General features: G+C 36.0%; 2 protein-coding genes and 1 pseudogene across 2 annotated transcripts; 1 reads left to right on the forward strand and 2 right to left on the reverse strand.

Moving 5' to 3' along the window:
* Positions 1 to 588: 588 nt before the first annotated feature.
* On the reverse strand, positions 589 to 1,351 carry LOC113704893 (receptor-like protein 44; annotated as a pseudogene).
* A 352-nt stretch (positions 1,352 to 1,703) lies between these two features.
* LOC113703960 (aquaporin TIP4-1) lies at positions 1,704 to 3,751 on the forward strand. Its single transcript, XM_027225507.2, has 3 exons — positions 1,704 to 1,936; positions 2,164 to 2,405; positions 3,224 to 3,751. Exons 1-3 carry the CDS (start codon positions 1,810 to 1,812, stop codon positions 3,596 to 3,598), a joined length of 744 nt encoding a protein of 247 aa, XP_027081308.1. The 5' UTR covers positions 1,704 to 1,809; the 3' UTR covers positions 3,599 to 3,751.
* A 2,784-nt stretch (positions 3,752 to 6,535) lies between these two features.
* LOC113703536 (protein JINGUBANG-like) lies at positions 6,536 to 7,888 on the reverse strand. Its single transcript, XM_027224933.2, has one exon. It carries the CDS (start codon positions 7,886 to 7,888, stop codon positions 6,536 to 6,538), a length of 1,353 nt encoding a protein of 450 aa, XP_027080734.1.
* Between the last annotated feature and the right edge of the window lie 5,932 nt (positions 7,889 to 13,820).

Below are 13,820 nucleotides of genomic sequence, written 5' to 3' on the forward strand. Positions count from 1 at the left end.
TATCAAGCTCGAGCTCGAGCTCGAGTCAAATTCGAGTCGAGCTCGAGCTCGAGCTCGAGCTTAAAAAATAAAAAAAAATAATTATTATTATTTTATTTTTTAAAAATAAAAAATAATTTTAAAAAAAAAATGAATAAAACAATAATTTTTTTAACAAATAATAAAATATTAGGGATATATATGTAATTTTACTATTAAAATAAAAAATAAAAAATAAAAAAAAATATATAATTGAGCTCGCGAGCCGCTCGCGAGCCAACGAGCTTAATGTTTTTGAGCTCGAGCTCGAGCTCGAGATCGGCTTAATTAGCTCGAGCTCGACTCGAGCTCGATATTGACGAGCTCGAGTCGAGCTCGTATTCGAGCCGCTCGCGATCGGCTCGCGAGCGGCTCGATTCGCGAAACAGCCCTAGTTCCATCCAATCCTATCCAGCCATTAATTCTTAGTGGAGCCGATCGCGAGCGGCTCGATTCGCGAAACAGCCCTAGTTCCATCCAATCCTATCCAGCCATTAATTCTTAGTGGCAACTCCAGTAATAATATATATAAAAAAAAGAAGAATTGAAGAGAGGAAAAAAAAGGCTGAATCAGTAATCCGGCATAAGTTGACTAATTTTGCCTTTTTTAGCAGCCATTTTTTGCTCCGAAATTTTCCACTGTACGCAAGTAGCTGTAGAGCTCAGCACCAGACTCAACAACCCACTTCCCAATCCGATCCCCACAAGGGCCAGAATAGATAGCCCTTTGCTCGTCATTGGCGGCAATGGGTACCCGTACAGATCGTTATTTCCCTTGTAGGAGCTCGCATTAAACCTGGCAGGTTCCCGTTCCTATTTCCTAAGGACGAGATATCGGACCCGATAACTTGTTATTCAAAACATCGGAAACCAAGAGGCGTGCCAGCAATCCCAGCTGCTGAGGGATGAGCCAGGAAAGTTGATTATCGTGGAGATCAATCACATTAAGGTAGGCGCAGAGAATGAGCTGTTGCGGGATTGGGCCGAAAAGGCGGTTAGAGGAGAGGTTCAGGACAGCGAGATTGACGAGGTATTGGAGGTCAGGGAGGATGGGGCCAGAGATGGCGTTGTGGGAGAGGTCGAGTGCTTGGAGATTAGTACAGCTGGAGATATTGGGGGAGATGGAGCCCTTTAGGGAGAGTTTGTAAATGCGGCCGTTGTTGCAGGTGGCGCCTTGGAGGAAGGAGGTGAAGCCTTGGCAAGGGTTGGCGAAGGTAGCTTTGGTCCCAAAAAAAAGCTTGCATGAACATGAACGGACAAAATGAGTAGTTGCAGGTGCCGGTGTTTCAAATATGAACGGACGAAAATGCCCTTTAAATTCTGTCACATTCATGCCTAAATTTATGGGAAGTCTTAAAGTATGTATTTTTAATTATTTAAGGATCAGTAAAAAATGAAATTTAGATGAGGAACTAAAAGTAATAATTTAAGGACTCCCCAGATTTTTTACTCTACCTTAATTAATCCCTCAATGCATGATTAACAGTAAATGTAGCTTTTGATGGAGAATGGCAATGCAAAGAATTTGAGCTGAAGTCAGCGGACAAACATGTAATTGGACACCATCAACGTAATAATTCATAACATGCCACAACCATCCAAATTTTGAACGTGATGGCAAGTGGTGCAATAATGGAATCTTAATCTCACTCCTTGTCCTTTATATAATCCTCAATATCTTTCTCCACGGGTGTCTACTCACTAATACTCACTTCTGACTCACTAGTCATTAGGCACGAGCACCGAGCATTGAGCTTAGGCCACCATTTTTTTTTTTCGGTGACTCAGATCATGGCCAAAATCGCTCTTGGAAACGGCCGGGAGGCAATCCAGCCTGATGTCTTTCAAGCTCTGGTTGTTGAGTTCATTGTCACCTTTCTCTTTGTTTTTGCTGGTGTTGGATCAGCCATGACTGCAGGTATGATCTCGATTTCTTTGCACACGGTGTGGGCTTGACAAAACAACGTTGAAACATGTTCAAATTGACTCATGACATGAATTTTTTCTTTTGATATTTGGTTTCAAAATGTAAAGATTAAAATTTGATAAGATTTTTAGGAACCCAAGATCAAACTCCTGAATGATTATTGTCAATCAAGAAACTCAAAGTATACATATGCCTTGTACATTGATTTTATTGGGCAGATAAACTGAGTGGGAGTCCGCTGACGGGGCTGTTTTTCGTGGCATTGGCGCACACTTTGGTGGTGGCTGTGATGATCTCAGCTGGCTTCCGCATTTCCGGTGGCCATCTCAACCCTGCTGTCACTCTTGGCCTTTGTGTCGGTGGCCATATCACCGTTGTCCGATCAATTCTTTACTGGATTGATCAGTGTTTAGCTTCTGCAGCTGCTTGTGCTTTGCTCAAGTATCTCACCGGAGGACTTGTAAGTACAGTTGCACTCATTTTGTAATTTGGTATTTGACTTCGTGAATTACTAGGTCTACGTTAGAATAACTTACAATTTGATGAGAGTTGCCCTACGACCTCTTAATCTTGATTAATAGACTCAGAAACATTGGACTTTGATCCAATAGTCAGAGAGAACTTCTTAGAGATTTCTCATATACTAGGTCAGAGGTTCATATTTCATCTAATACATTAAGAGAGAGCATAATACTTCCCTTTCTTTAACAAAATTCAAAAAGTGTAGTAGTTCTGGTTCATTAATTTGTGCTGTTAGAAGTAGGTTTTCTCTCCCACCAACCTCTATACAAAGTCTAGTTAGGTTTTTTCATTTTCCATAGTCAAGAAGTAAGAATATATTGTTGTCGTTGAAACAAAAGGACAACAAATATTAATAGACCAAGGTCCCTTAGCAATTATGACGTCTATTTATTCCACCAAAAAATTTGTCCATATAACTAAGCTATTTTAATTTAAAAAAAAATTATTTAGGCAAACTTGATTTATGGACTCCCCTATACCATGTAGTTTGTGAAAAGTGCAAATCTTTATTTTATTTATACGGTGTTTATAAATTATTTTTCAAAACTTTCAGCTTATCATCCCTACTTTTTTACTATCGAATCCAATCCTCCCCATATCTTTGTTTTCCCTCCTACTTGCCTTTTATTTTATTACCAGCATCCTAGCATTCTCTTTGCATTTTAATTGCAAAAATGACAAAATCAAGAAAGCAAAATGTTCCAAGATTCCTACTTTGATAGGACTTAATTTGTTTCTACATTGATTTCTCCGCAGACAACTCCACCACATACACTTGCAAGTGGGGTAGACTACACGCAAGGCGTGATAATGGAGATTATTTTGACATTTTCCCTGCTCTTCACCGTTTATGCTACAATTGTGGACCCCAAGAAGGGAAACCTCGATGGGCTGGGCCCACTTCTTACTGGGCTAGTTGTTGGTGCAAACATCATGGTAGGTGGGGCTTTCTCAGGGGCTTCCATGAACCCTGCGAGGTCGTTCGGTCCGGCTTTGGTGAGTGGAAACTGGACCGATCACTGGGTTTACTGGGTTGGCCCACTTATCGGAGGTGGGCTTGCAGGCTTTGTCTATGAGAATTTCTTCATTGTTAGGTCTCATGTGCCACTTTCAAATGATGAAACTTTCTGATCTTGTGGAAGTTGTTTCTAGTTGATTCCAAATCCTGCTCTATATGTAATATGTTGCCCTTGGACAGACTTGTTCTGTTAGCCTTGATGAGTTTTGCTTATCAGGTATCTGTTATAATTTTTTTTATGTAATCTAAGTTCAGTGAATTCTAAATTTTCTCCTCTCCTTATTGTACAAAATATATGTAACCTATGTTTCTTAGTAGCTTCTGTTGGGTCAAAAAACAAGCAATTACATTTCATAAGTATATGACTAGAGCTGTAAATCAAGTCAAGTCGAGCAGAGTATTTGGCTGCCCAGCTCGACTCGAGCCAAGCTCGAGCTCGCTTGACTAGGTGGACGAGCTTTGAAATGTGTTCGAACTCGACTCGCCAAATGGGACATGTGTCTCGAATTCGAGCTCATACAAATCAACCCAAATAAAAACCTATAATTTTCAATTTTTATGCTTTTGAATTGTGAAATGACATATATATCATTCCTTATCGAGTATAATCTAGCTACTCAGATAACAATCGAGTTGAGCTTACTCGACTTGTTAATTAAACAAGCATATCTCGAGCTCGAGCTAGACTCGTTTACCACAATTAACGAGTTGAGCTCGAGCCTTATCGAGTCGAATTCAATCGAGTTTTCGAGCTGCTCGTTTCATTTAACAGCTCTATATATGACTAATATGTTGTGGCTGGTATTTTATAACAAGGTTTTTTCTAACGAGTTACCACACCCAAGTGGCTACTATGACGGCCTTTAAGTCCCTTTCGAGGTACTGATTGGAGGATCAAAATCACCTTGCCCGCATCAAATGCCAGGATTTCCTGGCTTCTCAAATATATGTCCCTAAACATTTATTTGATAGGGACTTATTTGGTCCCTAAACTTCAAAATATGGAGGTGAATTTTCAACGACATTTGTCCACAAATTCTTCTAATTGATCTCACTTCTTGTAAATTAACACGGGCAAGAATAAGATAAAAAGTAAACAACAAATTAATTAGGCATAAAGTTGGTGAACTTTTGGTTCGTCTTTTTATTAGTCCCTTAACATTGCAAATATTACTGATTGAATTAGTCAATTTTCCATGGGATGCAATTTTTGTATAATATAGTAATCCAGCTGTCTGCACATGTTTACAATAAGTGACATCAGTATTAATTTCAAGGCTCTTTAAAACTAAATTCTGAAAATCAGGGACTAAGTTACATGACATTATTTGAGGCCTAACTCAAATTTTTTGAAAATGTTGAAGGAAATCCAGGACAACTGTATTTGCCCTATATCTATCTTTAATAAACAAAAAGTTGACATGCAGAATCATGAGTCTGCCCTATCCAATCTTTTAAAAGTTAAGCAATACCGGGCACAGAAAAACTAGTATGAATTGCGCTCACAACCACATACAGGGACAAAATTATCAATGAAAATAAATACTGAAACTACCTGTTATAATTGCTTCGAGTAGTTGTATTAATAACAACAACGACCTCAATTACTTGACAGTGCTACTTGGTTGAGTGCACAAATTTTTTTTTTTTTCCATTCCCCCCATCATTTTTGATAACTACTCATTTCAGTTGTTTCAATGTCCAATTGGGGATGTGAAGAGCATAAGATCCATTCCTGTTAAATGTGTATCTCTAAATTTAGTGCAATAGTGGCCTAGGCCCCAGTTATGCAAGAAAAATAAAATGCCCATCTCCCAGTTCATAAATGGCAACAACAATCTCTTATCAAGTCATTACCATCTATACAATTTAGCTACAACTAAAACCATAGGTTTATTCACTTCAGTTTTAGTACCTTTTAAAGCAGATAACGACGTTGACATAGATTCATGTTAATAGCTACCACAAGAGAGAATCCAAGGGTTCTTTTGATTTTGTTTGAGTGCTGAAAAAGCGTATAGGAGATGTAACTAGTAGTTCTCTGTAAGATGAAGTAAAAAGGCCCCATTTTGATGTTGAAAAATGTAACCGCTTATAGGTGTCTTGATATACTATCTGGAAAATTTGCAAATTTTGATGGTTGGGTGTAAGAAAAAATATTTAAATTCTTATATATAGAGGGAAGGGAACAACATAAAAAAAAGGAAAAGGAAAAGTGTTGCTAACTTTCTTCCCTGTGCTTTTGTCTAGATTTTTATTAAATAAATCTTTGGTTTAGTGTCTTGAGTAGTGGTTAACTTACTCTTCTTGAAGATAATTATGTTTCAAGTCTCATTGATCAGATGTCTCAATTATATACTTCCTCCCTCCATTGTTACTATCATGTTTCTACTTTTTTGATGTTCTAATACATAAATCATGTTTTTATATATATATTTGAAGACATAACACACACACACACATAAATGCATTCATATATACATATGTGTATACACACTAATCACCTATTTTGCAACTGAAAAATTAACTTTAACATATACCAAGGCACTGCACATAATTTGATTACAAGGTTAAATTGTAAATTTTCTTACAATCACTCATCTACACTATAATCATTACTTGCATCTATAAGAACTTGGATTCGCGCAAAAATGACTGTAATTTTGAGACAAAAGGAGTGCCAGACTCTTAAAGCTAGCTACTATTGAAGTATCCCATACCTCGTTGCCTTTCCAACTTTACATGAAACATGAAACATTTGCTATTATGATCATGGTTAACATGGGTCAAAGTGGCAAAAAATTCCATATCCTGAAAACCCTGGCGAAATGCGAGAGCATATATGAGTAAGGTAATGAAATGCTATAGATTTCTTTTGATATGAGAATGATTATCTTACCAATAATGCTTATGATATCAACCAAAGAAAAAAAAATAGATAAAAGGATACATATTTGTTTCTACTAGCAGGGTAGAGTCTAGAGTATACTGTTCCAGTGCATGCATGTCAAGCCCTTCTCTTGTCTTCAGGGGAAACAAGTAATACTGCATCATGTTGGATTACCTTGCCTCTTTTTTTCAACCCATGAAGGAGACAGAACAGGACTCATCTCATACTCTGTAATCCTCATCTTATCACTTCTACCTGTACCTTCCATGCATACATTCTTTTCATCAGGCAAAACCTTCACTCTCCACAACTTGAAAGTTTGGTCCAAGCCAGCACTATAAACCAAAAATCCCATCACCATTAATTTGTCAACCTCCAAACAAGCAGCCAGGCATCTGACTGGCCCCCTATGAGCATCCAAGACAGCAAGACACTCATGATAATAACTCCCTTCCTCCCTTCTCCAAATCCTGATGGTTGTGTCCTCTGATCCACTGAATATTAGTTTCTCAATAGCAACCAAAGAAAGAACAGCAAACCTATGTCCTTGAAGAAACCCTCCATGATTAAATCGACTAGACATTTTCTCCTTCTCCCAGAAGTTGATAAATCCATCTGATGATCCTGAATACAGGAAGCAAAAGCTATGTGAGGTGCTCAAGGCTAGAGCATTGACCGGGGATGGTTGGAATTTCAATGTCATGGTGAGAGTATGAGAGCTTTGGTCATAAACCCTCCTCCATATCTTCACAGAACCATCTGATGAACAAGTGAATACACATCCATCTTCTTGATTGATAACAATTGCGTTTACACTATCTTCATGAGCAAGAAATGAATCCACACATTTACCGTCGGAAACCCTCCATGCCTTCACTGTTTTATCCCATGATCCAGTATACAAAAGTCCTTCTGCATGATAATATCCCATGCAAGAAACGCAATCTCTATGTTGCTGTCCACTCGACCAATTAAACAAGAAAATCGAGCTATTCCTTGGCATTGTAGTTATTTTTTTAGCCCTGAAATTCTCAGAAGCTGTTACATTCCACATGCGGATTTTGCAATCTTTATGTGATGTAAAAAGCATGTTTCCATAAGCTAATATTGCACGGACTTCGCCACAATTGGCTTTGATGTACCCTCTTTCAGTGCAGTCCGGCTGTCGCCATGCACGAATCCGGCTACTCTCGGAGCCAGTATAGACTGTCCCTCGCGAAACGGCAATGGAATAGATGATTCCTTCATGGCGATGGAGCGAGGCGATGCAATGGTAGAGGACAGATGGCGATGGTGTTTGAAGGGGTGAGAGTGTCCAGGGCGAGTCTGGACTAGGAGGTGGCATTAATGAATACATACCTGCAGCAGTTGATGAAGATCTTGAATGGCTATAATTGAGATCTCGATCAGATATCTGCTCAAAGGATTTAAAGGAGAGACGGGGAGGGGATTGCTTGGCCTTTCTTTCTTCATCCATGAAGGTGCAGAGACTTTTCCTGGTGTTGTAATCCATGGCTGGTCCAGACTTCCAGAGAGAGAGACGGGAGGATTTCAGTAGGATTGAGGTTACTGAGTGAGAGAGATATGGTAGTATATGTTTCGATGTCTAGCATTAATATACACGATACAGACATATAAAACCCAAAAAGGAAAGGAAAAAAAAAGAACCATATAGACATATGTTCATAGAGTTGGTTGGAATTTGAAAATATAAGGGAAATTCATCAGAATAAACTGCTACAAACTTGTCTAAATAATTGGATTCCATTCAAAAAGTTGGCTAGCTCATTGGCAAACATACATAAATTATGCAGACAAGAAGGCAGATATTGATCAATTTCATAGATATTAATGCAAAAGGTTTACATTTGTGTACAAAAAACAAAAAATTCAGAATTATTTAATTAATTAATACAGTACCTACACAAAAGTATTTGATCGTTCTATAAAGTGGAAATCAATGTCAAATCAAATAATAGGATGAATTAATTTCAGCTCTGGCCATAAGTTGGGCTACCAACTTGGTTTTAGCCTGTAGTCAAAAGCTTCAATCCGTTTGCTGCAATAGTGCGTGAATCACCACGGTAGGTGCATGTATTTGATCTCTAGCATCTTGGGCTAAGCTAGTCATTCCATTTTTTCATTCTTCTTCTATTATGTTTCAACAGAAACAACAATAAGGATAAAGTATAAAACTTTGATGAGGCTCTTTTAGAGATTTCCAGTGAATCTCTCCACTAGATTTTGCGAAAGTTAAGGACCTCTCCTCTTAATGCCAAAATAACACAAACCTTATTATTATTTTTTTGACACAAACATTCTTTATCAATGTTTTCTATCAAGCAAACATTTATAATAGTTTTGATTTCAATTTTTTACATTTTATCTCATATTAAACAAAAGAAATTATTTCAAAACAAAGAATATTAGTTCTCTCGGAAAAGAAAAATAAAAAACCAAGAATAAGTGACTTTAATGCATGAAAATTGGAGAGCTCCGATATTTTTTTATTTTATTTTTTGTTCTTACCTAACAAAATAAATAGATTTGCATGTGTATCTACTTCTATAACAAACTTGACTACAATAAAATGAGGTGTCACAATTGTACCTTTATGAAATATATTAATACTTTGAAATTTCAAGTTTTATGTACATAAATATTACGTAAAAGATTCAAGATATCAACTTATTTATGGTAAAGTAGAAAAAAATTATAAAGGACTTACTTTTGAAAATACACACACTTAATCTAAAAATAAAAGAAAGAAATGATGAAGGGCCAACTTTTATGGCTATACAATTACATGTGAACAATAGGTTATGATTATAAAGTTCAAAAAAAAAAGCTCCACTCTCTTGTTCTTAATTTTTCTTGGAAATAATTACTTATGTAATTGCAAGGGTAAATTGGGGACTTTGAATTGAGTTTATGACAAAAATAGCTAAGTTTTCTCCCTTAATAATGATGGAAAAGTTTTTATTATCTAACAATAAAGAGAGGAAGTTCTTGTTATTCCAAAATCAAGAGGAAAAGTCCCTAACTTTTACAAAAACTGGAGAGGAGATTAATGTAATTTACTGATATTTTATATTACTTTGTTTCCTTTTTTGTTTTTTCATTCCATGTTTTTAATTCATGAAGTACATTCTCTGTAATACAATTTTCTAAAGTCATATAGTTTGATTAGTGAAAAAAGAATAATTAAAAGCAAAAAGAGATGAAAATTCCTCTTTAATCGTTTTCTTTTTCTCTTTTGTAACTTTTTAGCTGAGGTCATGATGACGTAGAAAACATATCAAACCAGTTTTTGGCCAAGTGGGATTGCTCGAAGAAGAGCCGCAGGCGAAGTTGAAGACCAGCTGACATCGGCGGCCGGGCATGGCTTAGGGAGATGGCGCCCGACTTATTCTAGTTTCTGTCGGATTGCTGAAGCTCAAAGATCGTCATCGGTTCAATAACCGGTCTTCACATCAGACTTTATCAGTCGCATCGTTTTATTTTTTTCGTTCTTTTGACTAATAAACGCTGTAGCTTATAAATAGGTCAAATCCTAGAGCTTTTCTCATTGTTGTTTTATCAATTTTACACAGCTTTTGTTGGGATTTCCAATAAATAAGAGAGATTTCTTTCGTTCTTGCGATTCATTTTAGGATCATGTAATCTAGTGTTGTTATTCATAAAGTAGTTGAAAGATAGTAAGCAAACCATCTATTTTAGTTCTTTCATTTCAATACTGTGTATATGTTACATTCAGCTAGGGATCCCGAAACTCGAAAGATGCAGCAGGGACAAATAAAATTTGGCAATGGATTCTAGAAGCATATCACAAACACTATGAAGATTACAGACATAAAATTCTCTCAAATTCTTATTTTGTATTACTTTAAGATTAGTTTAATTGATTGGGACAAATGATAAGAGAAACTTTTGATTATCCTCTCCACAGTTAGCCATCTCTTTTTGTTTGGTTGTTTTCAGGCTTTCACTAGAGGGGAAAAAAAAGCAAAAAGTAGAGACAAGATGGCATAAAGAAGAGGACATGCATGGCACTACCAAAATGACATAAAGAAGAGACAAATAAATACAGAAAAAAAAAGGATATTCAACATTGAGAACCATATGCGCACATACACTTTTTTCATGAAAAGAGCTAACAACAAGAAAACTAAAATACACATGAAGCACCGGAATTTGTGGAAATTGTAAAATACACATGAAACACCAGAATTTATTAAAAAAAATGGCTTTTTCATTAATAATGCATATCAGATGAATTGCGCAGAAGCACATTTTTTTCCCATCACATGATAGTTTTCCTCCACTAGAAGAGCAAATTTGGAATGAGATTTTTACTTTTTGACGTCAAAAGGGTACAATTGTAAATAGATAAATTATCCGATGGTATGATGATTTTTTTGCTAGTTGCATAGGCGGAAGGTTAAAGTTGGTGTTTAACTATTAGCCTTTAAGGGTAATCTGTGTATTTCATAAATACAGGGGATGATTTGCTATTCACCCCTTATTATGCTAGAGCATTTTCTATCTATTTAAGCTTTCTGTAATTGGTGCTAAATTGGTAATATGATTTGAGGTGGACATGCTAAATTTTTTAGGGGAAAATTGCCTAATCTTATCTTTCTTGTCCCTGTAAAATTCATCATGTAGCAGCCTTGTGATTACTTCAAGCTAAAAACTGATTAAGTAGTGGTTCGAGATCAGATTGGTGCGTCTTGATTCTATAAGGTACAAGAAAAAGACAAAAACATTTGATTTTCGTTCTTTGCATTTTCCCCAACTAATTGCTGCACTAATAAATACTTTTTTTTTTTTTGGTAGGAAAAAGAAGTTGCATTAATTAACTAAGTAGAGTTCTGTACAAATAAACAGGGAAAGGAAAGGAGATTGATGAAAAAAAGGCATTCTCCTGATGGTTGATCTGCAGTTCTGCACCATGTCGGGTCATTAACCTGAGTCAGTTGACTGATTAAAACCCCACAATCTATCGGAAACAAAAGATGATTATCAGTGTGATTAGCATTAAGAAGACCATACATAGCCTATGAATCAGATTCTATAACAAGGTGAGAATGATTGTTTTGAACAAGTTGAAGACCATCTCTAATAGCCCATATGCTTCAGCAACCGAATAAGTAGTGATGCCAATTCCTGCTATAGCCTAACGTTCAATCTCCATGGTGATTCGTGAACAATCATCCTGTTCCTGCTCTTCTGGGATTTCCTTTGGAGGAATCATTAGTATTTAATTTGATGAGAGGTGATGGAAGGCATTTTCATTGGATCAATTGTTCCTGCGTGACTTTCATAGGAAGAAAACAAGGCCTCCAAGTGATAAAATTTAGTAGCTGCATTGATGCAAAAAACCACCAAATTTCTTGGGCGATTGTTATGTTCAAAAATGAATTCGCTCATAGAAAAATATCTATATAGGCTTAGTCTACAATTTACTTACACGTCATGTGGCATATGCAATAGTCATATGATGTGAAGATGTAAGAAAAGTGATAATAGGTGATTTATGATAATGTAAGAAAATCTATAAAAATACAAGTACACTGGTAGATCGAGTTTATACAAATAATTGTGTTATTCCTATTAAACTAGAGAAGCCAACATGTGTATGAGAAAAAATGGGTATATATTTGTGAATGGCGAGGTCCAAAAATCAGGCATGTTAGAGAACCATCACAGCTATTCGGTCTAGCTTTTTAGACACACTATATCCTTTTAGGCTATAGAAGTTTGAGGCAATAATACGTCTGTAATGTCCTTAAATGTTCTGAACTGCATAGTACTATACAGATATGTAATCAACGAGTTCATAGCCTTGACTGACAGATTCAAATAATCTTTAAAGTTTCATCCTCATGGAAAATAGATGATTGTAGTTGTTGGCCTTCAACAACGAGTCGACTCAACTTTTTCCTTCTTCAACAACGAGTGGCTCGATTCGTTTGCAGCCCTAGTTCATGACATGTAATTCTTATTGGTGAAGATAGAACAACGACATGCTAAAAGGGGAAAAGAAAAAGATATTAAATTTTGGATGCCGGATTTATTTATTTTTACCCCAAATTTATCACTCAAAGAAATTCTCACCTACTCAACATTTAAAAATTTAAGGAAAAAAGACACTTTCGTGAATGCCTACGACAGAGTTTTAAACTTTTCGTCTAAAAAGAGTTTTGTCTTTTTTTTTTTGTTTATCCAATAATTGTGATATTCATTTATTATCGTTATTAAATAAGTCTGCATGGGAAAGCAAAAGCGAAACAATAAAAGTACACCAATTAAAGACGAACACGAATATAATTTTAATAAGTTAAATACTAATGCAACCAATATTAGCTTTTCCAAGATATGGTTAATTTATTGAGCTTGGAATAATAATTTACAAAGATTACTACTAAGGTCCAAAAATTGAAATATGGGGCCGATTCTTTGTTCTCCATCTCTTTCTTGACACCATTTATCTTGCAATATCTTGATCATCTGTGATGGTTTAGTCTAGATTAATGCACTAGGCTCAATTAAATTACACAGCTTTTCAATTAAATTCCAGTCACAATGCTCATTCTGCAATTTTCCCTAGAAAGAAGAAAACTACAAGGGCATTAGAGATACACTGCACTTTCTTCAATATCTAATTCTTCTGAATTACTAAACCTTTGTGGTTGGTATGAAAATAATTAGTTTTTGACCATGTAGTTTTTAGTTTTCACCAAGAGATGGGGTGCATAGGGAAACCCTATATATCCAGAACAGGTTCACCTGTTATGTCATTTCCATCATTTAAACTATGTCAAGCTCTGTGTGCGTGTGTGTGTGTGTGTATATATATATATATATATATATATACATATATATATATATAGAGTTGTTGGACGAGTTTAATGAGTAACAGAGAAAGAATTTAAAGATGCTGCTAGTTGTAGCTGCTGCCTTCAATATTTTTCCCAACAGCTTAACATTAGTCGGCATCACAAGTAGACATTATTCTAGGGAATTAAAGTTGATCGGTTTGAAGTTCACGTACTAGTTCACTTTGGTAGTTATGCTTGAACCAAGCTAATAGTGTAAATCCCACCAACCTTTTCAGAGTTATATATGAAGTCTGTTTTGAATTTCTTTCGTTTACTAGGAGAAGTCAATTCTTAATTTCATGTAAAATTATCCTCTTGCCAAGGTACGTGCGGCTTATTCATATGGACCGATCTAGTATATATATGGATCAATTTTGAATTGCCAATCGATATTATAAAAATAGTGGTGTACACAAAGTTTGATCTTTGAAGAATATGATCACCCAAATTCAAGTGTTAACTCTAGTTTTAAGCTTGTGATCTTTAATCTAGGATGGTTTTTATATTTTCTACCCTATAGGTACAAAATTAGCATACCAAAAAAGGGTTGACTCGACCTAA

This window comes from Coffea arabica, chromosome 8e, assembly GCF_036785885.1.
Source record: "Coffea arabica cultivar ET-39 chromosome 8e, Coffea Arabica ET-39 HiFi, whole genome shotgun sequence".
In the NCBI taxonomy this organism is placed as follows: Eukaryota; Viridiplantae; Streptophyta; class Magnoliopsida; order Gentianales; family Rubiaceae; genus Coffea; species Coffea arabica.

Bases quoted from the DNA above. Each gene is read 5' to 3' on its own strand.
- LOC113703960 (XM_027225507.2), top strand. From the start codon at position 1,810: ATGGCCAAAATCGCTCTTGGAAACGGCCGGGAGGCAATCCAGCCTGAT. The intron at 1,937-2,163 runs GTATGATCTCGA...TTTATTGGGCAG, and splicing joins TGGATCAGCCATGACTGCAG to ATAAACTGAGTGGGAGTCCG. The intron at 2,406-3,223 runs GTAAGTACAGTT...ATTTCTCCGCAG, and splicing joins AGTATCTCACCGGAGGACTT to ACAACTCCACCACATACACT.
- LOC113703536 (XM_027224933.2), bottom strand. From the start codon at position 7,888: ATGGATTACAACACCAGGAAAAGTCTCTGCACCTTCATGGATGAAGAA.